At 40.2% G+C, this 27639-nt stretch overlaps 1 protein-coding gene across 1 annotated transcript in view; it reads right to left on the bottom strand.

The window, feature by feature from the left end:
- Window positions 1-27639, bottom strand: part of Diaph3 (diaphanous related formin 3) — a 336634-nt gene that overhangs the window by 208051 nt on the left and 100944 nt on the right. The window contains exon 5 of the mRNA XM_032917289.1: window positions 26951-27081. Within this exon, the coding sequence (XP_032773180.1) occupies window positions 26951-27081 (131 nt within the window). The remainder of the gene's footprint in view (window positions 1-26950; window positions 27082-27639) is intronic.

The raw sequence follows: 27639 nt of genomic DNA, 5'->3' as shown, positions 1-27639 counted from the left end.
GAGGACAGATGTTTAACCTAAATATCACATGGTAGCCAGGTATTAAAAGCGTACACAAAACACCCTGTTACATGTATAATTTTCCTACATGTTTTAAAACTTAGACCTGGCATATTGTTAAAATTCATCTTCTACATTTAACACTTTGAAGACACAGCATCACCACCTATAATCTTTGAGAATTTGTGACATCACAAAAAGTCAAATATATTTCTAAACTGCACAAAGTAAATGCATTTTGGATTTACACAGGCCATCTCCAGTCAGACTATCATCGTCATCACTTCTCTGCCCAGTGAAAGCCATGAAATACCTATTTCAACAATGCCAGGAACCGGAAAGACATTCTCCATCAAAGACTGAAGACCACTATTAGGCCGACATGAGGAGAACAGCTAAGTAGACGCCACTGCTTTCAAACGAAGATGCCACTTCAAAAGGAAAGAGTTCACTTCCACTATCAGCTCCAGACAGATTACCCATGGGCATTTCAAATCTGGCTTTCATGTTTCAAGAAAATAACCTACAGCATCGGCTGAGCTGTTTCCCTTGTTGACATCTTATACTGTATTTATTCTTATTTCACATGCAGTGCAGAAGCTTGAAATCAACATGTAAAGAGTAATTTGTAAGCTTTACTTGACTGGTATTGGGATGTGCGGAGTCTCCGTGCTCATCCGGACCTCTTGTGTTAGTACTTCCTGAGGGCCTTCAATACTTTATTGAAAGTGAATTTTCCCATCTACATATTCAAAAGCATATCCATGGTGTTACAGAGATGGTTCAGCCATTAAGAGCACTGACTGCTCTTCCAGAGATCCTAAGTTCAATTTCTAGCAACCACGTGGTGGCTTATGACCATCTGTAATGAGACCCAATGCCACCTTCTGGTGTCGGAAGATAGCTACAGATTCTAAAGCTAATATGAGTGATTTGAAATCATTCATACTGTTTACTCAATCAGTGGCAAATAAAGTTACTATTCACAAAATTACCTTTATCAAACAAAAACAGTTGGTTTGCACTCAATATGCCAATGTGAAGCAGAATGAAACTGAGGAAGCATACAAACTCTTGAAAAGCAGAGTTCTCTGGTCTAAGTAATAATAGAACATAATTAATGAAGTTTATCAACCCAAACACAACAATTATAAGTAGAAAAACGGGAACCACAGTTCTTAAATCAACTATTTCTAGATATCCTGGATGAGTCTTTTCTACACTACACAGTGAGTAAATTTCTAAGTACTCATACAACATATAAATAACCCATCCATGAAACAAAACTTGCCAAGGTACCAGGAGAAGAAGCAAATCTCAAATCACAATGATATAATCTTTTCATTATGGGAATTTCTCAGCAACAACAAGATCAAGCTGAGCCCACGGTTAGAGAACATCATAAGATGGGACGCAATAGTATGTTAGTCTTACAGACTTCGAAAAAAGAAACTCTTGGAGACAGAACCAGTCAGTTTTCTGAGAAACCACCAAATTGATTTCCACAGTGGCTGTACAAGTTTGCCCTCCCACCAGCAGCGGAGGAGAGTTCTCCTGGGTCTGCATCCTCACCGGCATCCGCTGGCTCTTGAGTTTCTGATCTTATTCAACCTGACTGGAATAGATGGTATCCCAGAGTTGCTCTGATTTGCATAAGGACTTTGAACGAGTCTCTAAGTGTTCCTCAGACACTGCATCCTCTGTAGAGAAGTCTGTTTAGCTCTGTACTCCATTTTCAACTAGGTTACATGGTTTGTTGGTGTGTAACTTCTTGAGTTCTTTATAAATTTTGGATATTAGCCCTCTGTCAGATGTAGGGTTGGTGAAGATCTTTTCCTAATATGTAGACTTCCATTTTGTCCTGTTGACAGTGTCTTAACAAAAGCTTTTCAGTTTCAAAGATCTCATTTTTCTGTTCAAAAGTTTCCTTCTGTATCAGAGATCAAGGGTATTTCTCTCAACTAGAAAAAATATCCTGAGTGAGATAACCCAGTCCCAAAAGGATATGCATGATATATACTCACTTTTTCTTTCTTACTTTTTTGTTTGTTTGTTTGTTTGTTTAAGTCCTATATAAACTTTACTTTTTTGTGTGTATGTCCCCTTTGGGTTTTTTTTTAATTATTATTATCTTTAATGTTTTTTTTTACACTCCAGTCATTATGCCCCTCCCGTTCTATCCTCCAACAGTTCCTCATCCCATTCCTCCTCCCCCTGTCTCCAAGAGGATGTCCCCAATCCCCCACACCCCTACAAGCACCCTGCCAGGCCTTCCCAATGCCTGGGGCCCCAAGTCTCCAAAGGATTAGGTGCATTTTCTCCCACTGAGGCCAGGCCTGGGGCTTTTGTTTTTGCCTGTGAAACCTCATCTGATGGCCCATAGTTCCATCCCAGCAGAGGAAAGGTAGACACCAAATTACATTAGCAACTTACAGGCCAGCCAGGTTACGGAGTGAGACTCAACTTCAAAAAGTACAGTTTCCTTTATGTCATCTGCAATGTTTGTTCTAACAGGTAGTTTCCCTCAGCACACACAAGATCACATTACACCCCAATTCTAACTAGTACCATCAGACAGTATTTAGAGACACATACAACTACAACTTGTGTTCTAGGAGACAAAATGTGTTACTCAGAATGCAGCTGTGTAGTCTTGACTACAGCTACTTGAAATTTACAGATTTCTACAAAAAGACAAGTTTCTTATCACTCGAGAAAAAGAAAATAAGTGGAAAAACATTACCCACTGATCTACAAATGATCAATCTTCAGGAAACACAAGGAGCGGGCTGTGCTATGGCCCAGTAGCAAAGTACCATCAGACTAATACACTGCCACTGAGGATGAGTGAGCAACATGTAAACCTCCCTTGTTCTTTTGTACTGGAAATTGCAGAGATCATTTTGACATCTGTACTGTGAGAAAATGCTTCAGTGTAGAAAAGGATGCATGTGGTAGACCCTGATCTGCCTGCCTCCTAAAATTCGGTAACAGCAGATAATCAAATTCTAGAGCACCTTGAGAAAAGCTAAATAATACCACGTAGAACTTGCTAGTAGGGGTCTGGGGTGGAACCTTAGCACAGAGACAGGAGGAGAGGGAATGGGATGCCAGTTCTCTAGCATTATAGTCCAAACCACCTTCAAATGGTCAAAAGCACTTTAGGTTGCAAAACCAGTTACTGCTTCCAGGGACTCAGGATGAAAACAAAAGCAAATGAGATGGTTTCTTCAGACACACTGGAGGAGGGCATAAGATCCTGTTACAGATGGTTGTAAGCCACCATGTGCTTGCTGGGAATTGAACTCAGGACCTCTGGAAGAGCTGTCAATGCTTTTAACTACTGAGCCATGAGTCACCAACCAGGCAGCATACATGAGCTGGTCCAAGGCTCCCTACGCACATACAGCAGAGGACTGCCTATTCTGGTCACAGTGGGAGAAGACTTGCCTAACCCTCCAGAGATTTGAGGCCCAGGTAATAGGGAGGTCTTGAGGGGGCAATGGGGACACCCTCTTGGAGGAAGGGAAGAATGAATGGGATAAGGAACTGTGAGAGGGATTATCAGGAGGGGAGCAACAGCTGGACTGTAAAAAAAAATTAATAGTAATTAAAAAATAGGAAAGAAAGCAAATATACTTGTCACCTCAATGAAATCAGTGAACAGTGGGGACAACAGTCAGATTACAGAGTGGTCACACAGAAATTCACAAATACCCTTCCACCATCAGCCTGTTCTGCTTAAGGTTACTACTGCCTCTCTCTCTCGTGTGTGTCCTTAGGTAGGAAGGAAGAATCTTCTGAATGAACAGAACTCTAAAGTACTACCAGACCACAAAGATAATCTCCAATGCCAAATGTTTAAAACTAGGACCCATTTCTCATTTTGCCTCAACTTGGTTATAAACTAAGTTTACACAATAAATTATGCAATAAACGGTTGGGCTGAAATGAAGGTGTTTGCTGTTCTTTCAGAATACTCAACTTCAGGTCCCAGAAGCCATACCACATAGCAGGCTGCTCACGACTGTCTTTAACTCCAGTCCCAGGGGAATCAAGGAATCTAGCCTCCTGGACCACTGTACTACATGTACATACCTGTTGTTTTTTTTTTTTAATTAAGAAAAACAAATAAAAGTCAAAAACAAATTAAAATTTAAAAGCAGACTATAAATGAAGCAAAAGCATATTTGCTAATTTTATATAAGAGAAGGGTTATGTGGTAAGAAGTTAAGGTCACTTAGATGGCGATGGAACTTCCTCTTGCTTTACCTTTCCTTGACATATTGAGGAGGCAGCACAAGGAGATAGTGTCTTTGCAGCAATGCTGAGCTGGTCCCAGCCGCCATGCTCCAAACATCAATTCAGCTTTCAGATCGAGTATGCATCCACACTGAACCAAAAATGATGGATCAGGAGTCACTGTCCTAATTCACAGTTTAGGACTTGCCTGACTGCCACTCCAAGGGTGATGTTTCCTTACTATTAAGCTTCAAGTGTTCATTAACAATGGCAGCAGCATTTTTTAGGGGCTCAATATGTGCATGATTCTGCATCAGGTATGAGGAATACAAAAATGAATAAAATATGTTCTTTGCCCTTGAAGCGATCACAGATTAGTGGCTGAAACAAATGCCGGAAAAAATTATTTCCATAAGGTAGTAAGCACTACCACTGTGGTACTATGGAGATGGAAAGATCTCACCGTAAGTGATGTCTGACCTAAGCACTGAAGGATAAGTCACAGAACAGAAGGTTTTAATACAGGAGAAAATACACAGAGGCATTACCTGTAAAAGGGGTCCCAGTGATGAGTACCACAGAATGCGCTATCAGAAATGACAAAGATGGGCACTGAGCAGTTGACTGGACAACTGTATACACCATGGATAACAACAAGCCACCAAACAACTTGACATGTGGGGAGAGTAGTGTGTTTCAGGGCCTCGGAAGATATGGCATGTTTCAGGTAGAGGCTGAGTCCAGTCGCCCTTCAGTCAAAAGCATTTGCACTGCACAGCACACTGGAGTTTGAGGCAGTTTCAGGTCCATCTACAGAGAGGAAAGCTTGACCACTGTCTCTGAGGAGTAGGGATGGGATGGAATGGGTACTGTTATCACCAGGAAAAGGGTCCAAGGTTTGCAAATAGCATCTGACTAGACTAAAAGGAACTGCTGGTTGTTCTTTTTTCTTTTTTCTTTTTTTTCTTTCTGACTAAGGTAGGATTCCGAAACCCCGTGGACATGGATAATGGGCATTTGGAAGATTAAAGGGCCTAGCTAACGTGTAACATAGCAGTCACCTCGCCTACTGTCTTTCCCATCTAAACTGAAGGGACTCAGAAAAGGAGAAGGGAGCACTGATTCTCCGCCCATCTGACAGACAGTACATTCCTCCACCCTGTCTAACGAAACTATGAATACACCATAACATGTAGGCAAAGGGATCAAAAAGAATAAATACTAACCTGATAACTGTTCAATAAAGAGACCCCAGCCTAATCATATGACACTTAGAACTAGAAGATCAGTGAAAGATTCAAAACGTGAAAACGAATCAATCAAGCCTTATTTCTCCTAAGTGTGGGGGTCTCTTAAATTTATCCACTATCTCAGAGCTTTCAGTATAAACATACTGAGCTTTATCCATTAGAATTATAATATTTGAGAAATTATAAATGTTCTTGTGTTTTTCCCAAAGTTAATAGCTAACCAATAGAAAAAAAATTGATTTTTATATGTGCATCTTAGATCCTTCATCCCTACTGAAATTACTGATAGAATCTAAGAACACTTAGTAATTTTGAAATTCTCTTTTTAAACCATCTTGCCTTCAGCAAGCAGAGACGTTCATTTTTCCATTTGTCATTAATATGCTTTTCCTTTGCCTCTGTGCTCTGGGTACAACCTACAGTGTGGTGATACAAAATGTAAGAAGGCCCCCATCTCTTAGTCTTACAGAGAAAGATTGTCTCTCGTCACTAAAAGTAATACTAATGTTTTCAGGATTCTCTATTTTGTAATACTATTTTATGTGGATGGATTATCTTGACATGTATGTCAGTGCATAATGTGCATGCCTAGAACCCATGGAGGTGTAAAGAGGATGTCAAATCCCCTGTCACTGGGAATTCAAATGTTTGTTGGGCAGTATGTGAGTGCTCGAAATCAAATGCAGGACTCCTGGAAGAGCAGCCAATGCTCTTAACCACTGAACCATCTCTCCAGCCCCTCATCGGTAGAACTTTATTAACTATCTAACAGACAAAGGTTAATGAATGTAGTATTTTCCTAGAGCTTTCACAAGAAAGTAAGAAAATATGGGCAGTTTAAAACAACATGTGTACTCGCTTATGCCACATACAGTATACTGGTAGATTATTAAGGGGTGTTTAAGCTTACTAAAAGTGTTGCCTTTTGGGCTAGAGAGATGGCTCAGCACTTAAGAGCACTGCCTGCTCTTCCAAGGGTCCTGAGTTCAATTCCCAACAACCACAAAGTGGCTCACAACCATGGGTAATGGAATGGGATCTGAGGCCCTCTTCTGGTGTGTCTGAAGACAGCTACAGTATACTCTAATAAAAACAGTGTTTAAAGAAAAAGTTGGACCTCACCGCCTGGTCAGGTGGGCACTCCTGAGGCTGCAGGCGGAAGAGACCACCAACACTGCCCACCCCTGCCCACATCCCTGGCCCAAGGAGGAAACTGTACAAGGCCTCTGGGCTCCCTGTGGGGGAGGGCCCAGGGCAACAGGACCCCTGCCTGAGACACCGCCCGGAACCTGAAGGAAACAGACCGGATAAACAGTTCTCTGCACCCAAATCCCGTGGGAGGAGAGCTAAACCTTCAGAGAGGCAGACACGCCTGGGAAACCAGAAGAGACTGCTCTCTGCACACTTTACTGATTCCAGAGGAAAACACGGGAGGCCATCTGGAACCCTGGTGCCGGAGGCTCCCGGAAGGGCGGCGCAGATCTTCCCGGTTGCTGCCACCGCAGAGAACCCGTGGGCAGCACCCCGCGAGCGAACTTGAGCCTCAGGACCACAGGTAAGACCAACTTTTCTGCTGCAAGTGACCTGCCTGGTGAACTCAAGACACAGGCCCACAGGAACAGCTGAAGACCTGTAGAGGGACAAAACTACACACACAAAAGCAGAACACTCTGTCCCCATAACTGGCCGAAAGAAAACAGTAAAACAGGTCTACAGCACACCTGACACACAGGCTTATAGGACAGTCTAGCCACTGTCAGAATTAGCAGAACAAAGTAACACTAGAGATAATCTGATGGCGAGAGGCAAGCGCAGGAACCCAAGCAACAGAAACCAAGACTACATGACATCATCGGAGCCCAATTCTCCCACCAAAACAAACATGGAACATCCAAACACACCAGAAAAGCAAGATCTAGTTTCAAAATCATATTTGATCATGATGCTGGAGGACTTCAAGAAAGACGTGGAAGAACTCCCTTAGAGAACAAGTAAAAGCCTACAGAAAGGAATCGCAAAAACCCCTGAAAGAATTCCAGGAAAACACAATCAAACAGTTGAAGGAATTAAAAATGGAAATAGAAGCAATCAAGAAAGAACACATGGAAATAACCCTGGATATAGAAAACCAAAAGAAGAGACAAGGAGCTGTAGATACAAGCTTCACCAACAGAATACAAGAGATGGAAGAGAATCTCAGGAGCAGAAGATTCCATAGAAATCATTGATTCAACTGTCAAAAGATAATGTAAAGCGGAAAAAGCTACTGGTCCAAAACATACAGGAAATCCAGGACTCAATGAGAAGATCAAACCTAAGGATAATAGGTATAGAAGAGAGTGAAGACTCCCAGCTCAAAGGACCAGTAAATATCTTCAACAAAATCATAGAAGAAAAAACTTCCTAACCTAAAAAAGAGATACCCATAGGCATACAAAAAAGCCTACAGAACTCCAAATAGATTGGACCAGAAAAGAAACACCTCCCGTCACATAATAGTCAAAACACTAAACGCACAAAATAAAGAAAGAATATTAAAAGCAGTAAAGGAAAAAGGTCAAGTAACAAATAAAGGCAGACCTATCAGAATCACACCAGACTTTTCGCCAGAAACTATGAAGGCCAGAAGATCCTGGACTGATGTCATACAGACCCTAAGAGAACACAAATGCCAGCCCAGGCTACTGTATCCTGCAAAACTCTCAATTAACATAGATGGAGAAACCAAGATATTCCATGACAAAACCAAATTTACACAATATCTTTCTACAAATCCAGCACTACAAAGGATAATAAATGGTAAAGCCCAACATAAGGAGGCAAGCTATACCCTAGAAGAAGCAAGAAACTAATCGTCTTGGCAACAAAACAAAGAGAAGAAAAGCACACAAACATAACCTCACATCCAAATATGAATACAACCGGAAGCAATAATCACTATTCCTTAATATCTCTCAACATCAATGGCCTCAACTCCCCAATAAAAAGACATAGATTAACAAATGCTTGAATTACCCTAGATACCTAGAACAAATGAAACTCAAGACGGATGCTCAAAATGTGAATGCTTCACTGCTTCTTTAAAAAGGGAACAAGAATACCCTTGGCAGGGAATAGAGAGGCAAAGATTAAAACAGACACAGGAGCAAAGAAGTGCAGAAGTGTAGATCGCTCCTGAGAGACACAGCCAGAATACAGCAAATACAGAGGCGAATGTCAGCAGCAAACCACTGAACTGAGAATAGGACCCCGTTGAAGGAATCAGAGAAAGAACTGGAAGAGCTTGAAGGGCTCGAGACCCCATATGTACAACAATGCCAAGCAACCAGAGCTTCCAGGACTAAGCCACTACCTAAAAAGACTATACATGGACTGACCCTGGACTCTGACCTCATAGGTAGCAATGAATATCCTAGTAAGAGCACCAGTGGAAGGGAAGCCCTGGGTCCTGCTAAGACTGAACCCCCAGTGAACTAGACTGTTGGGGGCGGCGGCAATGGGGGGGGGTGGGGAGGGAACACCCATAAGGAAGGGGAGGGGGAGGGGGATGTTTGCCCGGGAAACCAGGAAAGGGAATAATACTTTAAATGTATATAAGAAATATTCAAGTTAATAAAAAAAAAAAGAAAAAAAAAAAAGTTGCCTCTTGTAGCAACATTGTCAGTGTCTCTTTTTAGATCTAAGTATTTCTGCTTTAATGATTTATAAAGCCCTTTATTTGGAGACAGGCTGTGCCACACCAACTTTTGTGACCCTGAGGGAATAACACAAGGACCCAAGTGTAAAAATGTCATCATATTCGTAGAATAACTGAATAATAAACCATTTTAACAATTGTATAAGGATCGGTCAGGGGGAGAGTGATTACCTAGCATGTGAGCTCCACAAAATCTAAAAGTGTTTCAAGTGAAAGAGAGAAGATAGAAGTTCAACCATGGGAAGCTCATCTGTGGAGAGAGAGCTCCGTGGAAAACTCCAAGTGGCTACAGCACCTTCCCCAGATGGGAGTGGTTTTCTGCTGGATGCAGTGAGCACAGGTTCGATAAGGTAACTCTCTATTTTATAATTTGTTCTTTTATTTAGAGGCCTCACCTAAGGGATACACTGCTCTTCCAGGGACTCTGAGTTGGAACCAGCTGGCTGCCAGAACAGAGCTCCCCTGGTGGCTTCAGCTTGGTGTTTGCAAGCCCCCTCTGGTGACATTACCTTCCTGCTGTTACCTTTTCTTTTACTTGAAAGCTTCACTGGAGGGGACTTTCTCTACCAAAGTGCACCTGGATAGATAAAAGGGGCTACAGGATCGATTTTTATTGATCCTCTGAACATTCAATTGGATGATGTTTTGCTGTCTCTCAGTTGCTATTTATTATTTTAGCTTGCTGCACACTCATTCAAAAGTCACCCATTCGAAACCAAAATTATGTCTATCATAAACCATTCTCCACACACCCTAAAAAAACTTTCCTTTCCAGAGAATATAAGTACAAGAATAAGATGTCACCCAAAAGATGGCATCTTCTGGAAACTGTTTCTTAATCCCAGAAGTTAGCACTTCTGCTATTCCTCCTCCCTGCTCTCCACACCAGGACTCCATGTCTCTGCTCTAGTGAGAACAGAGTCAAAGTCATGCTCTGTCTTAGTTGAATTCCCAATACTGTAATAAAACATTCTGACCAAAGCAACTTGGAAAAGGAAAGGGGTGATTTGGCTGATGCTTTTTGATCATAACCCTTCATTATGGAAAACCAAGATAAGAACTCGAGCAGAAACCTGGAGGCCGAAACTAGAGCAGACACCAGAAAGGAATGTAGCTAACTGGCTTGCTCCTATGGCTTACGCAGCTTGCTGTTTTATACAACCAGGTCAACTGCCCAGAGGCAGCACGGCCCACAGCAGGCTGGGCCCTTCCCACATCAAACGTTAATCAAGAGAATGTGCCTCATGCTTGCCTATAAGCCAATCTGATGGAAGCAATTCCTCAACTGACAGTTCGTCTTCCCTGACAACTCCAGCTTTTGTCCAGTTGACAAGCTCTACCATACTTCCAGATAGCTATATCAACTTTTCTAAATAAGTGAGAAGAGAGTATATCAACACATATTAAAGTTGTCACTATACCCTCTGTCCAAATTTTTCTCAGATTTTTAACTTATTTTTCTAACCAAAAACTGTTAGATTTTGGCCAGTGATTATACTCTGGAATAATCCATTTGATTATATGACTTTTCTTCTTTGGCTTAAGACACAGTTCAGTAACTAAGAGTCCTTTTTAGATGGAGATTGACCTACAGTGTATTCAGTATACTTCATATTTTCAAGGTTGCATGCTTTTCATCTGGTTTAACTATCTGCTTAACAACTTAATGAAATAAACTAAAATATTTCTTAATGGTCTTCTTCCTTGAAAAGACTTACAGATTTGGTAATAATTCTTCATTAAATGTGTGATACCTTCTCAAGAGAAATCATCTGTACCTGAAGATTGTTGGGGAGACATTTTAATTAGGAATTTCATTGACTCAGTACTTACAGAACTATCTAAATTTTCTACTTTTTATATTCCATTGCAGGCTAAGTAATGGTCTGATACTTTTTCAAAAAATTAATTTCACCCAATTTATTCAACTTAGGTACTTAAAGCTGTTTGCAATTGTAGTAATCTATTTTATGTTACTCCATCAAATGCCTGATGCTTGAGGACCTCATAAAGAGATGGCATATTTAGTTCATAGGAGACAGAAAATCCTATATTGGACAGCCTCATGTGTTCAGTCTCTGGTAAAAAACACAGCAGACAGCATCACATGGGGCATACCTGATGGGAAAACAACACAGGGAGATGGAAAGCTTAATCATTAGTCCAGCTTGTAAACTAATCATTTCTAACAAATCACTCTTTGTTTCGATGACTGCCTTCACTGCTTCTGTCTTCAACTTAACTTATATTTTCACCTTGATTACTTTCATCCCTTTACTTGCTTTAGCAGGCTTTCTTTTGGCTTGGTTTCCCCTGTTTACTCTTTTGCTGCCCATGGGAAATCATAAGAAAGCATTGATGTTTATTGACTTTTTCCTCTTTCCTAATCTGTCCGGTGCTATACATTGCCCTCTGGGTACTTCTTTAGCTGTATCATACATTTTGAAACGTCCAATGTATAATAAATAAAACATTCTATTTCCCTAGAAACTATTTTATGAATAGAAACACTTCTATGAACCATAAATTGTTTATGTATGCTGTTTTACAAGTGTATAGTAATCTTTTTAAATGTGTATTACTGAGTTCCAGGTCTTTTGTAGTCTTTTTAAATTGATAAGATTTACTTTATTGCATAGGATATAGCTTATCTTGATCTATGCTTCACGGCCATATTAGAAGAACTGGTTCTGTTACTCTCTGTTTGACAGCTCTTACATATATTTTATATTCTGCCACTTAGAGCTGGTGAGTTCTGCCTATTTGGTAGCTTCAGGACATCCACCGGGAACAATAGCATCAGACCCCACTGTTTGATATCAGCTCTTGACCAGCACTGCTTGTGGAGAGCTCTCATAACCCAAGACGCTTGGAAGCATGGAAAGTGAATGGGATGCTTTTACTCTGCAGATTTCCTAGGCATGAATTGTGGCTTCCTGCGTATATTTCTGGTATTCACCTGTACCTCAGTGTGGATTTAAGCACAGGCACACTTGTGTTATTTCCCAGAGTAGACTGCTCTGGTAAAACTGTCATCATGGAGGAGCTGAGCCTGAGTCCTCCTCTCTTGTGACTCTGCTCCTCAGGTCTGCACTGTCTCAGCACATCGTTCAGAACTGTAGAAGTCTACAGACAGGCCTGGAAATTCTGTGTAACAGGGTGAACAGTGGTTGCTCCAGTTAATTACCTATTGCAAATAGGATGACTCCATCCCTTGTCACATATGACTTTATATCAGTGAGAATAAAGCTAGGCACAAAGTAGTGAAGTGACTTGGCTTTTTTTTTTTTTTTTTCAAGATAACCACTTTACCCTGTGGATACTAATCCCTTTAACACCCTCCCCCCAAATGTTCACTATATTATTCTGAGGACTTTTAACCAGCAACAAGCAGAAGAAAGCTAGCACCTCTCCACCTTTTACCTTTAACTCTCCCCAGCAATCCCTTTTTTCTACACCCTGTAACTACACAGGGATCTCACATAAATTTCCCCACATGGCTTCCCCTGGAGATGCTAATTCATGTGCTTCCATGCTTTCACCAGTGCACATGCAAGTGGTGTGTACAGCTTCACGACCACCTTCTCCAAACACTGCATGCCCCATTGGGTAGCCTTCACCACCGGCTCACTGTGAAGCTACTGTCTTGAGCAAGGTTAGGAACCCTATGGTGCACGTCTCTGTGCTCAGGGTTGACCTGTGCCATCCTGGAACAACATGCTGCTACTTATCCTTCGTCAGTCATCTTTGCAGACTACTACTTGCCTGGTCTGCAGTGCTCAGTGATGTACCCTTTGCACAGGAAATGCTGTTCTCTACCTGTCCCTTCCTTTCTGCTTCCAGGACTTTCCACACCTACGGTAATGTTTCATAACTGCCTTAACGGCTCCCATTGGATAATTCTTGGAATTTGGTATCTACTGATGTTTTTTCCTTCAGCCAATTTGGAATGCTCTGGTATGATAGGTTATGACATGGAGATTTAGGGTATAAGGCACAGGATCTTAGTTAAGTTTCTCATTTTTGCTGATTTTAGTACAGCCACTGGAAGAGAAGGCACATCAGCTGTTGTACAGGACTAAGATTTCAAGCTTCTTGTGTGTATGCCACAGGCAAATGGAGGACGACTGTCCAATGACTGGAAATTTGGCCACTATGGATTGATCCTAGCAGGCAGGAGCACGACTGCCTTGTTATCTTGTTAAGCGGTGTTAACATGGTGCTGGGGAGCCAGGCTGGGAATGGGATTGAGTGTCTATTATAGAAATGAAGGCCCACAATTCCTGCTGTGCTTTTCAGTTGTGAGGAGGAAAGAACTATGGGCTTTTTGCATGGTGCTTTTTCAGATAAACTGATACTTACAGAAGTCTACCTGACCCCACAGGAGACCAGAGGCAAACCCAATTACAAGAAAACTTGGCCTACAATCAATATAAAAAAAAATTCTTCCATAAGTTAGATTTTAAAATACAGATTGCACCACTATTTTATTCTAAAATGTTTTCTCATACAGGAAGTGTATACAAATCTAGGTAGCTACACAAACATTCTTAACCACCCTCCACCTACTCAGATAACTCAATTATGTATATGAAATATTTATTAATGCCTTTGGCTAACGTTCAGAACTAATGTTCTATTTACTAACACATTCACACACTTTGATTCCCATGAAAACTCAATGGGTTTGTTCTCAAATCCGTTGTTAGCAATTGTACTCTTTATTGAACGATGCTGGTGGTGGTGGTGGTGGTGGCGGTGGTGGTGGTGGTGGTGGTGGTGCTGGTGGTGGTAGTGGTGGTGAGATGAAGCTATATAAACATATAATATACCATGTGGGTGGAAGATACCATGTGGTGCTCAGATTCGTTTGCTTAGACTTCCCTAGGTTAATGTTCCATGTGAAAGCACCAACATCAGGAGGATCATGGATAATGTGTGGCTCCTGCAATCAGTCTATCGCCTACACCAGAACAAGTTCTAGGTTCCATATCACATGTCTAGACAACCCAGGGGGACAGGAACTGAGAACAGATAGGCTAAGGACCTAGGAGAAAACTAAACAGTACTGGTCTGCTAAAGGATCATAGCAACACAATGATGCCTACATTCTGCTTAACTCATTTATCAAGATCCTGCTGCACCATCATCACAAAAGCTTTCTCCTATAGTAGCAGAGAACAAATAGACTCACAGCAGAACAAAGAATCAGGAAGAGACCCTGGAACACACATCGTATATGCCAGGACCCGTCCAACGCCTTCCCTCAGGGCTCAGAGAATGATGCAGGAGACAGAAAATGTGGACAAGCCAGAGAAGATGGAGGATGCCAAGGAAACGATGCCTTTTAAACACAGCAGGACTGATGGACATAGAAACTCAAAGGCTGCAGCAGCTCTATGCACACAGGAACTTCATGGATATGAGCCAGGTGGGGTCACCAGGCTCAGAAGGCAAAGGCATCTAATTCCCAACCCAGACACTATGGCCACCTGACAACTGTTTGCATGGAAGAACTACATTTTCCAAGGGAGTCTCACTGGGGATACAAACCACAAGGACAAGTCCTGTCCCCTGAAGTAGATGGGCAACACAAAAGGAACTCAGTGGCACTTCTGGAAGTTCTTTGTCTCATAAAATTGTGCCAGGAGTTTTGTTCTTTGCTTGGTTGGTTGTTTTTTAATCCTTATGTGGAGGTTGTAGAGGTCTGTCTTGTGAAGGAAAAGGTATTATGGAGAGCGAGGCACCAACAGGCTCCTGCAACTCCTTCAACAGTTGATTGTTTGTTTGTTTGTTTGTTTTTCCCGGAGCTGAGGACCGAACCCAGGGCCTTGTGCTTGCTAGGCAAGTGCTCTACCACTGAGCTAAATCCCCAGCCCCTTCAACAGTTTTGATCTGCCATACAGATCTAAGATAGCTCCTGGAACACAGGCAAGACACAAAAAGGAACCAAGGCCAGGGTGATGACTGCTTCCCTGTCTTCCTGGCAGTCCTAACAGGGAAATGACTGCTGCTCCTCACCCCACCCTCCCACCCCCGAGTTACATAAGTAAGCAGGGCTTTCATTGGGGCACAATGATGGTGTGGAGAGATAAGATTGGCCGAGGATTTAGGGGCTTGGGATTGGCTCAAACACTGTATATATACTTACACATCCTGATGGTGATCTCCAGAGTTGGATTTGCCAGGATTCATAACTTGAATCCATGGCCATTCACCCCTTTCTGGATCCTAGGCTCTGTTCCTATAACTTCTGTTAATTTTATGGTTTCTGCTTCTATGTTTTTATGGGATTATTACATGGGTGAAAGTCTATGTTTCTGAGTTTATATGTCTCTCTTGTGCTTTTCCCCTATTGGTTCTTTTTCTTGGTTGTTTTGTCCTCGTTTGTTAGTTAGCTCTGGTTTAGCTTATTTTATTTTTCTCTTTTTTTAAACATTTGTTTTCTAAGGACAAAGAGAAAGGGTATGCATCTAGATGAAAGGGGATCTGTGAGAAGTTGAGGGAGGGAAAACTGCAATCAGAATATATTGTATAGAAAATCTATTTTCAATAAAAGAAAAATAGAAAAATAAATAAAATTTTCTGGACATGTGTTCTCAACCTTCCTAAGTTCCAACTCTTTAATACAGTTTCTTATGTTGTGACCCCAACATAAAATTATTTCCATTGCTCCTTCATAACTGTAATTTATTTACTGTTATGAATCATGATATAAGTATCTGATATGGAAGATATCTGATATTCAACACCTATGAAAGGGTCATTCAATCTACAGGTCTAAATGAAGAATGTTTATGTTTACAGTATATGTGAATTATTTATTTAATGACATCATGTCATCGAGCAGCAGGACTTTTTGTGGAACTATCTTCTCTCTTCCACTCATGCAATCACATGAAGTCACTCTGTATAAACAGGTATTAGACAGTCTTCATTGTCTTTAGTATAAGGTCACACTTACTTCCTATAAGGAAAAAATGAGGTCACAACAAGGGAAATTCTAATTTTAAATTACTCAAAGGAATAATGTAATACGAATATATGCAAAGTATACTTTGTGAAAGATCCACAGAAACTTCGTAACGACAGAAGGATATGGGATGTGGCAGCACTGCGCACGTGACAAACTAACAAATTTCATACTTTAAACTTAGAAGGTCAGCTTTAATCCTGTATAATATCCAGATCCAATTTACATCCTCTGTCAGCATAATACATCACTGATGCTGAATATAATTACAGCTGATTTCAAGCTTTCATTTTCCCCTACCCTTAGCAAGGTGACTAAATACTTGAAATGAACTGCTCTGAGGGGACATGGAAAGCAATTAGCATGCCCTATAGGGCAAAACACTTAAATATCCACATCCTATTCGATGTCCAGGTCACATAAAATTACAGTAAATTAGAAAAGAAACACCCTTCTCCAAAGAAGATCAGAAAATAAATAATGACTGGTTGTAAAACATACCAAACTTCAAAATGCAACTGTTATTATTTGAGTCAACTTTCTGGAAAAAAAATGACACGTTAAAAATAACCCCTTATTCCTACATCTCACATTAAATGAGATGCAAGAGAAACAAGCAGAAGTCCATTCTCATTGTGGCTTTATAACAGACTCAAATCTGTGACATATCTGGGGGGAATATTACAACTCAAAGAAAAAGGAAGCAGGTGAAAAGTAATGCTGAGGTATACACCTCCAACTGAACACACACACCTGCTGAGAACACACCGTGCACATCCGATGAAAACCAATCCCACAACTCCAAGAAGCACCAGAACAATTATGTTCCCATTAGTAGAGTAACTCAGAGCAAGTACGCTTCTAGCTAGCAAATGAAGGATCATCATTAGTCCCTGAAAAGACTAAATTATGCACCGTCAACTTGATGCTATTTTACATTACAGACCCGCCATCCTCTTTACAGTCTTACGTCCATGACAATACAGCCCACATCCATGTCAGGACGGCCCAACATGAGTCAGATCAGTCCTGATTAAATCCAAGATCTGCCGTTAATTCTACTAACCTATGGCCTCTTTCGTGTCCTCAGTCATAAAACCAGCCTGTCCACAGAACCGTCTACCATATAACACACAAATCACTTCCATCTGTCGAGGGCCCTCTACATTTCCTTCCTTAACCCCTTATTAATTTAAACCCACATCCACTCCTGTCAGTGCCCACTTCTATTAGGCAATTTCACTCCAAAACCATCAGCCTCTTTTAACCCCATGCGTTACTCAATATTCCCTCTGGCTTTTTCCAACCAAATCACCAACAACTGCTCTTCTCAAAGGCCACCACTCCACTGTCAGCATGGGCACGGTTATGCCCCACGTCACGCTACTTCCTTCTGAAATACTCTCCTTCAGTTCAGAGTATCAGGCTTTTGAATTCTCATCCTTCCACACTAGCTATACCTCATCTGTTATTCTGGCAATTCTTGCTGTACTAAACTGTTTCTTTCTGGAAGCTTCTGAATCTGGAATCCTTGTACCTTTTATCTTTGCTCTGTCACCTTGTGCATGATGCCTGAAGGGAGATGTCATCCATTAAAGCAGTGTCTTAATTAACAATTTCCATTACAAAAACCAACACTACTGTCTACCCATTTGTTCAAGGCAGAAAGCTTGGTACCATCCTCCCCCCCCACACCCCCCCACCCCAAGCTGAGGACGGAACCCAGGGTCTCGAGCTTGCTAGGCAAGCGCTCTATCACTGAGCTAAATCCCCAACCCCTTGGTACCACTCTTGAGTCGTCCTTTTCACACATAATCTGTATCAGTTCCCCAGTATGTGCTACAGTTTCTAGCTCCCAATAGTTCTACCCACTCCTTTGGCATCCACATTTCTACAACCTTCCTCCAAGCTACCCTTAGCATTCCTATAACTAGTGTGTCATATCGTTGGTCCTTCCATTCTGTACATGAGAAAGTGAGGAAAGGTGGCTAGTGCAATTACACTGGTAAAGGATCCTAGAAGCTTGCACATGCTAGGCAAATACTCTACAGCACTGAGCTACATCTCCAGTTACCAAGAAGTAGAAGTGTTCCTTGGAAAAGATGACTATCAGAACTCTAAATTTTTCAATCCCTGCTTTTAATGGTGGTTCTTAAATGCTTTAACCTACCTTCTAGTCCACCACCCACCAGAGGTAGTAAAAAAGAAAGGATACAGGGGAAGTGGACCTGTTTAGAAAGGTTCTTTGGAACAACTCCCATCTGTGTTGTCTGGAAATCACAGTTCAGGTCACAGGTTAGCAGGCAGAGGCAACTCAAACATTTCAGGGAAACACCAGCAGTCCAGTTCAGTAGAGTTGGGATAGCAAACACGAATCAGCAGTGCTGGCACTACCAAGGAGATAGTCAGGCCTCAGTCTCGGCACTCGTCAGCAGAAGGGACACCAGGAGAAATTCACAGCCGTGCCTCTCTCAGCAACATGAGACCAACGTGTTGTACATCTAGCTCTATAAGCAAGCCTACCTCAGTCTCAGTCACTGTCCCTCGGTCCTTTTTTATACTCCTTCCAAACATCATATGTCCTCTTGCCTCTCAGCATGTGAATATTTCCAGCTAACATCACTCTGCCAATCACCCTGAGTCCACACAGGTGACAAAAAGCTGCAGCACACCACCAGAAGTTTCTTCCTGCCTTTCTGTCTATGGAATCCCAACAAATGGGGCTCAATTATGCAATGTAAGGCAGACCAATGCACATCACATGTGTCATTAGTGAAGAATCTTTCGTCATGTGTCCTTTCCTGTGATTACTTTAGCAGAACATCCTTTTACCTGTGTCTACTTCAGTGAAACATTCCTTCACAAGTCTTCTCTAGCCTTTCACATGTGTCAATTTCTGGGAAACACTCCTTCACTCCAGCAAAACACCATCCAACACAACTGACTTTCCAAAGAACCTTAAGTTTCCACTTCAGTATCATCATCTTGAAGATGTTCAATGATTTCAATTGATTTAGAGGGGGGAAAGACCAATATTTTCTTCGAGACTGAGCAACTGCCTACCTGCAAAAGTCTGTCAGATTCTAACCTCCTCTCCCCACTGCCCTGCCACACTGTTCAGAGGGTCTTCCAACAGAGCTCCGCCCAGTCCAGCATTTGCATTCATTTGCTCTCTTAAACAGCAATCGTCTGTGACCGGCTTGCATCTAAAACGCTCTCAAATTTCTACTCTTGGTCCCTTTACTTTTCTTTGGTAAATTAAGACTCTTTGTTCATTTCTGAAACGGTTTTCCAGATCAAAGGCACTCATATTCTCCCTACCTTTCACTCCCATCCACTCCATAGCATCATGATTTCTGCCTCATATCTTCATGCCTTTTGTTTACTGTGTTCACTAGCACAGACATAAGAATACAAACACCATGGGTAGATTAACAAATTCTGCCCTGTATTCTAATAATATGTTAATCTACTATGGATTCCACTTTTTATTAGACAAGAGTTGTGGTATCAGATATTCTTTAGCATAGCTTAGGAATTTCTTTTTACATGAAATCACTGAATGGGAGGCAGGAAAGCCTTGGTATCTGATGTATTTTTCTTACAGGAGACTGCAGAAGGATGCACTACATATTTGATCTCCTGTCCCACAAAATGAGCAGCGTAGGTTTGTCCATTTCACTTTATTTCATGTATCAATTTCCCTATTCTCATGTTACCATTTAAATCTATTTAACATGGGCTTTGATCTTCTGGGTTCCACATTAAAATTCCAGAATAACATATTTCTCAGATATGCACATTATCATAAGGAGAGCAGCCATGGGGATAAACTCAGGAGTATAAAGGCTCTAAACCACTACACACAGGAAATCAACTGAGAAGAGTATGGCTTAGAGCTGAACCCAGAGCTACCATACCTGCTAGGCAAGTAATGTTTTGACCTGAGAGGTAGGGCTAAGTGAGGGAGATGCTAAAACAGCCCAAGTTCTACTTAATACACCTACAAACTGATTGTCTACTGGCCACTGTCTGTCTATGTACCAAAACAACTTCAAAACAGGATGTCTTGTTTAACGCTATCTCAACAAGAACAAGATGTCTCCCTTGGCAATCATTCACGAAGTTGAGTTCATGAGCCACCACAAAGTATACAGGAAAATTTTGGATTCAGTCCATTTGTAGATGAGAACACACGCTATGGGAGACAAACCTGGGAGGAATGAAATGATAGCGTGCAGTGGGGGAAGATAACTGAACAACCTAACACTCTACAGACCATTCTCCAGTGCAGGATCTTCTCACACCCCTTGCAAGTGTACTTTCCCTTTAAAACCTCTTTGCTACTCCTTCCCTTGTATTCTGTCAAATTCTTGCTAATGAAGGTGCGAATCTGATAATGGTATCACAGAGCCACATCCTGAACACAGAGAAACAAGCTTTCAATTGTTAAAACTGTATTGTCCCACAGGGTTACCAAAGGTGGCAACTTCAATTCCATATTCAATTGCTCAGTCTACCTGGCACACATTAAGTACTCATAAGCCACATTTGATGAGGGGCTCAGTACTCAACAGCATAAACAAACTTCAATTCCATTGTTTTATAAGGTTCTGCTGGGCCAAGGTCTGATTCATCCCTAGTCCTACCAAGTACAGCAGGACATGTCAGTTACTCTAAGACTCATTTGGGTATTTTGTTGTAGTTATAGTTGTTTTTACTGTTACTCCTATAAATCTTAACAATAACAATAGATAGCACCTATTTGTTTTCAACATACATTGTCCAACTAATATAAGAAAGTACAAACCCATGGCCAATACAGATACTTAAATGGAATTTTCACATTTATAGTGTTTTCTGAATTGAACACTAAAATTCCCTCCTATTGTCAACATTCTGCTCTCCTCGGTAAGACTTCTTCTGATGCAAGACAAATGTTTTCATTAAGTCCTTTACACACCATAACTAGCAATTCACTAAACGCAGTAGAAAGCTCAAACAATTAGCCTGAAAACAATTATGCCAAGTCTCTGTGTTTAAGACAGTAGAGACTCTAGTGCTTGAAGTCTGTTATCTTCTGTTACTGTTTCTTTAACAGTAAGCTATCTTTAGTTTTAATTTACAGGTTCTACTTAATTATGTGTAACTAACAACCTAAAATATTCATTGTTCAAGCCCAGTCATCTATAACCCAACCACACCACAGCACCCACTACTCAAATGCCCAATAACCACATCCGGAAGTAGCTACTTCATCTCACAGTGTGGACACATCATGCCTATCAATCAATGCAGAAGGTCTACGTAGTAATGACATGAAGATGGAGGCTTTGAACTCTGTTATGTTGTCACTGACTCTGTATTAATGGTATTTTTCTTTATAGAAGTCTGTCTTGGTCATCAAAACAGCAATTATATTTTGTATTAATAGACTGGGAAGGAGACACAAGTATTCTATGTGTTGGTTCTTACAATACACTAGGAAAACCTTAGAATTCTAGGAGCTTTGGGGTCAAGTATAAATTGAGCTGAATGACTCTACAGAATATGCATACATATTTATTAAAAGAATTGCAGAATTTCCAGTGTCTCTACTTTGATTGTCAAGTTTGCATTCAAAGTCAACCCTTTTAAGGCACAGGTAATGTTAGTTCAGAGACCAAGTATTTAAAACACATTTTGCTATGCCTATGAAGTCAGAATAAAGTTGTTGTATATATAAACAAAGAGGAAGCCTCCTCGTGGGGAGAAAGTTCAGTCCTCTTGGGTCTCAAACTTAGCCTACAAAAGGAGCAAACGCATCAGCATTCCCTCGGGAAACATGGGGCGGGAAGGAGTTCAACATGGGGTTACCTGCCAGAACATTTGTCATTAATATTGACTCATTGAAATCACTTTTAGAAAGACTTCAAAACTGTCTGAAAGTAAAAGATATCTTCAACAAATATTCCTATAAGCAATAATGTATGCTATAAAAATTATGAAGTCTGAACATTAATTAAGCCATAAATAATAAAAGACATATTTTAAGATGCATGGCACTATCTAAAGAAAGAGGCAAACATAAATATTAACACCATACATTACAGTTTTTTACTCATGATAAAACAATTCTTTAAAATGTTTTTAAGAAGTAAAAGTAGGCACGTCTCTCTGAGGAAAATACTACTCAAGAAAAAAATGAATCGCACTAACATTTTTAACCACATAAGGGGATGTTTGTATGCCTGCTAGGATATTAATTCCTGGCTCTCAGCAGCCATCCTGAGGGCATCAAAGGACTGTACTATACCCCTGCCTGGCTGGCAAGCCTCCGTTCTCCTTTCGTGACCCTTTAGAACTGATAGAAAGCTCACTCAATCTTTATTCCTCAGAAAGGACTTCTTGTCAAAGGCAACCTCCCAAACCACCTCTTTCTATTCAAGGCCCTCTTGATATCGATGGCCAATTACCCTCAGGGGTTTTAAAACAGTCCTTAGAACATTATTTGTTAACATTCTTTCAGAGAATATTATCATACTAGGTGCTGAGGTGGGATAACCACAGAAACTGTGCAAATGGAGTCAGGGGACATACAGAAGAGCTAAGTTCCCTAGACAGTGCTGTCTAGTAGAATTCTCATCATAACAGAAATGGCCTCTTCGTACAGTCTGGTACAGCATCCATTATTCACATGTGGCTCCTGAGCAATTAAAAAGGTGGCACTTTCTAATTCGATGTTAATTAATTAAATATAAATAACCACTGTGACTAGCAGCTATTGTGCTAAGCAAGAGAAGGAAGCAGTCTGAGTTCTGCCAGATAGACACAGAAAAAGCACAAGAGCATGGGTCACCAAGGGAACTTCTAGTACGCCATTTCAGAAGTGATCCTTACAGACGCTTCCATAAACGTGGGTATATTCTTCCCATGCTTTTTATCATTAGTATTTTTAAATATGCATCTATCTTAACTCAAAATTTTAAAACATAACACTAAAAGAAAAGGCACCTGGGGCATATTGGCATATTTTTAATAAGGAGGGAATACAGAGTAACATAAAAAAGCATTTATGCTACTAATTCCACAGCATGACCATAAGAAAAAAAAAAATACACACACAGAAAGCAATACCATCTTACTACTGTGAGTGTTCCTAACAAGTTATAGGCCAAAAGAAGTTGTCACTTTCCTAATGCATCATTGAGAGAAATTAGGACTTAGTGGGTATATAGTTTAAAATTTCACATTCATTACTATTTTCTAGTCTGAAACAACATGTTCTCAACAGCCCCACCCCCAACACTCACTAAAATACAACTTGAAATTCCTACCTACATTGTTAAAAACATGTTTCCTTACATTGTAACAACTGCAAGTCAACTAAGGTGGGACACGCAGATTCCAGCACTGATTCTAGTTCAAGACCAGTTTAGACAACAAGGTGAGACTTTGTCTCAATTATAATAAACACCATGATGGTGGTGGTGGTGGTGGTGTTGCTGATGACCACCATTTAAAGTGAGAACTAAATACAGAGAGAAAAAGAGGAAAGTAAGCCTCAAGACTCTTTTACTCCACTGATCATGTATAAAGTTCCAGAAATCTAACATCTTCTATGAGACAACTGTGATTTAGAATGCAGCATCAAGCCCAAGCAGACTGGGAAATACTGGAGTCTTAAAGACACACACCTTCAGTAAAGTGGTCATCTATCAGCCCAATAAAGGGAGATACAATAAAACTGGTTCTGAGAACTCAGAACAAATAATGAAGTAGAGGGAAAAAATAGCAAGTATAAATGACAGGATTAGAAAAGGGGGTGTATACTACTGACTTCAAAACCTTTGTCTTAAAAAGACTTCTTCAGATCATGTTGGTCCCAGCAAGCACAATGCTTGCTACCAGCTTTAAACATGCTTTGTGTTGTCCAGCCAAGAATGTTGACAAAATAGACAACGGAGTTGACACTCAATACATGAAATGATAATATGGAAATTTGTTTAGGTGGAAACATTATTTTGCTGCAAAATTCACTGAAATTATTTTGTCAAGATTTATCAAGACAATCAAACCTACCTTTTAAATACCCTAAGAAAATGTCTGCAAAAATGAAAAAAACATCTCTTACAAAACTGGAAAAGCAAAATGTATATACAAAAAAATACTAAGATCAAAAAACAATGACTTCATTACACTGAGCTTCATCAGAGATTTTTGCCCTTGACAGCTGCATCAAAATTAGAAAATGAATACATATCCTATAGCTAATCTGACATATGCATAAGTGGGTAAGAACTATAAATGCTTGAAATCAATCATAATGATCTTAGTGTCTACCTGTTTTTGCTTTTACCCAACGTATTCAATCACTCAAACAGAACTATTGGCTTTGTCAAGATGCACTGAAAGTTATATTTGGTAATTTGAAAAAAAATTAATCTTTTTACCAGTGTTCAAAACTAGCTACAAACTGTCACAAAGATTACTGAATAATCAATGAACTTCCTCAAACAGAAGAGCTTTACAGACTTCACATCATATCTTCATAGGAATGAAACAAAGGAGCTGATCTGTAATACCTGATTTTCATCCCCCAGCCGTCTTTAGGCCACTGTCTAACAAACACATAAAACTGAAATATAACAAAGATTGTGTTGTTACTGTTTGTCCCTACTCACTTCCATGTCTTAAAACCTGGGCTTTTGTGTGAAATATTTTTACCGTCAGAGACTTTCTCCTCTTATAGCCAAACCTAAAAATATCCAAAAAAGTACTTATCACAAAGAATATCCAAGAAGTTATTCTTCATCCCATCTGCACCGTTCCATAGCAGCTTTCCAAATCTTTATTTGTGTATTATGAACATACACATACACACATACATTCTATCCAAAAACAACTGCTCCTTACGTAACAAGCCAACATCCTTCTCAGGTGCATTTTCGAACTCCGACTACTCAAATGTTTACTGACAACTCCTTAGGTTTGTTCAAGAATATTCTGGTAAAGACAGTGACTTAATTCAGAGTTAGCATAAAATCTCTATGAAAACTGAATTCTGTCCTTTAATCTAGCAAAATTTTAAATGGGGTCAGTTTGTCACCATTACTTTGCCTTGCAAATTTGTAAGATAATATTTCTCAAATCAAAATTTCTCAAAGACAACAAAATGTTGCCTAATCTTTAACATGCAAAACTGATCCACAGAAAAAGATATGGTATGGAAGTCACATAAAAGACATCCAGCTACGCCCAAAAGCTCGGATTACCCAAGAAACAATTCATAAGGCCATATGAAGTTCAAAAAGAAGGAATACCAAAATGTGGATGCTTCAGTCCTTCTTAAAAGGGGGAACAAAATACGCACAGGAGGAAATACAGGGACAAAGAATAGAGCACAGACTGCCCTACCTGGGGATCCATCCCATATGCAGCCACAAAACCCAGTCACTATTGCTGATGCCAAGAAGTGCTTGTTGACAGGAGCCTGATATGGATGTCTCTTGGGAGGCTCTGCCAGGGCCTTACTCATAAAGATGAGGATGCTTACAGCCAACGGGGATGCTTACAGCCAACCACTGAACTGAGAATGTGGTCTCCAATGGGGGAGTTAGAGAAAGGACTGAAGGGACTGAGGAGGGGGTTGCATCCCCATGAGAAGAACAATGTCAACCAACCAGAACTCCAGAGCTCCCAGGGACTAAATCATCAATCAAAGAGTACACATGGAGGGACCCATGGCTCCAGTCACATTGTAGCAGAGGATGGCATTGTCCAGCATCAATAGGAGGAGAAGCCCTTGGTCCTGTGAAGGTTCGTTTCCCCAGTGTAGGAAAATGCCAGGGTGTGGAGGTGGAAGTGGGTGGATGGGAGCGGGAGCATCTTCACAGAAGCAGGGGAGAGGAGGGAAGGGAGATGGGGGGAAAGAGCATAACATTTGAAATGTAAATACATAAAATACCCAAGAAAAAAACAAAGACACCTGTCTAAGTGTGGATTTCTGGAAAACTTTGTTGTTTTATTTTTGTTTGATTGTTGGTTGGTTAGTTGGTTGGTTGGAAGGTTGGTTAGTTAGTTGGTTGGTTGTTTGGTTGGCTGGTTGGCTGGTAAGCTTAAAATTCTAACTTGATTGTAATATCTTTGTATTTGGGAAATACAGAACATTAATTTATAGCGCCTATACAAGACACCATTTTAAAAGAGGGAAATAATGAACAAGTGGTAAGCCTAGCTATGTCAATAAGAATCAGCATGCATTTTAACAATATGAAAATAAAACTTACTCATACTAAATTAATATGTTTTTATTATGATATTCTTTCAGAAAACAGATTTTTAAGAATTCTATAATCTATTTTAAATCTATCAGTTATATTTTCCTTACTGAGACCTTTCTTCATGAATATACTTTATATTTTTTCTAATAATTTTTTATTTGAGACTATAATATTACTGCACAATTTCTTCTTTCCCTTTCATCCCCACTCACACTCTCTCATGACCAAACCCCTTGCTCTCTTTCAAATTCAAGGCTTTGATCGTGGCTTCTTCTGTTACATCAAGAGTGTGTGTGTGTGTGTGTGTGTGTGTGTGTGTGTGTGTGTGTGTGTTCCTAAACACATAATTCAACCTGCTTAGTCTGTATATTACTTGTATGCATATTTTTCAGTAGTGACCATTTGGTATTGGGTTTTTACCTTGAGAAACTGTTAGTATATACTAGCCATTTGAATTTGGACTAAATAAAAATGGCATTCTGTTCAATTAAGGAACATGCTACAGTGACATCCAGAGATGACTTACCTCACTGGATTACTGCTCAACGATACTCGGAGTGACTCCAGATATGTGAAAAGTCTCTCGCCTGTGTAACCCATTTTCAGCTCATGGATAAATTCCTGAGGCGAGATCTGTCGGCTACTTCTAAGACTTCCCTGTAAAACAAATCAAAAGAAAGTTTTGAACTCATGTTCCATGAAGATTATCTATAAAATATGAAAATCATTACATCTTTCCTAGTAACAGCAAGATACAACTAATAAAACTACTATTTTGAGGTGATAAAATTCATAATTTTATTCACAAATGATATTAAAAAGAACACTGAATATTTTGAAATTGAAAATATTTGGGTTTTTTTTCAAATGTAACATGCCATGGAAATGTATTAAGTTCGTACTATTAGGAACATAATAAAGTAATATTCTGGCATATTCAACTATTGAAACTCAATACAATTACTTTCATTCTCAAGACTTCAGTATACTTTTAAATATCATTTGTGAATCCCAAGACATCCTCTGACCAACAATTCAATAGGAGGTACTCAAACCTGCTTTTAAATTTGGCATATCTATAGTTTCTGCGATAAGTATAAAGCCCTGTGCAGGGTAACTCCAATGAGAGTTTTTTGTTGAGAAGGCTAGTGCTCCTTTGGGTATAATCCCCAGAATGATCAAATACACACATACACACACGCACACACACACACA

Source organism: Rattus rattus, chromosome 12 (assembly GCF_011064425.1).
Source record: "Rattus rattus isolate New Zealand chromosome 12, Rrattus_CSIRO_v1, whole genome shotgun sequence".
NCBI classification, from domain to species: Eukaryota; Metazoa; Chordata; class Mammalia; order Rodentia; family Muridae; genus Rattus; species Rattus rattus.
Note: the sequence above shows the minus strand (reverse complement) of the source record. Positions and strands in the feature narration are given on the sequence as shown.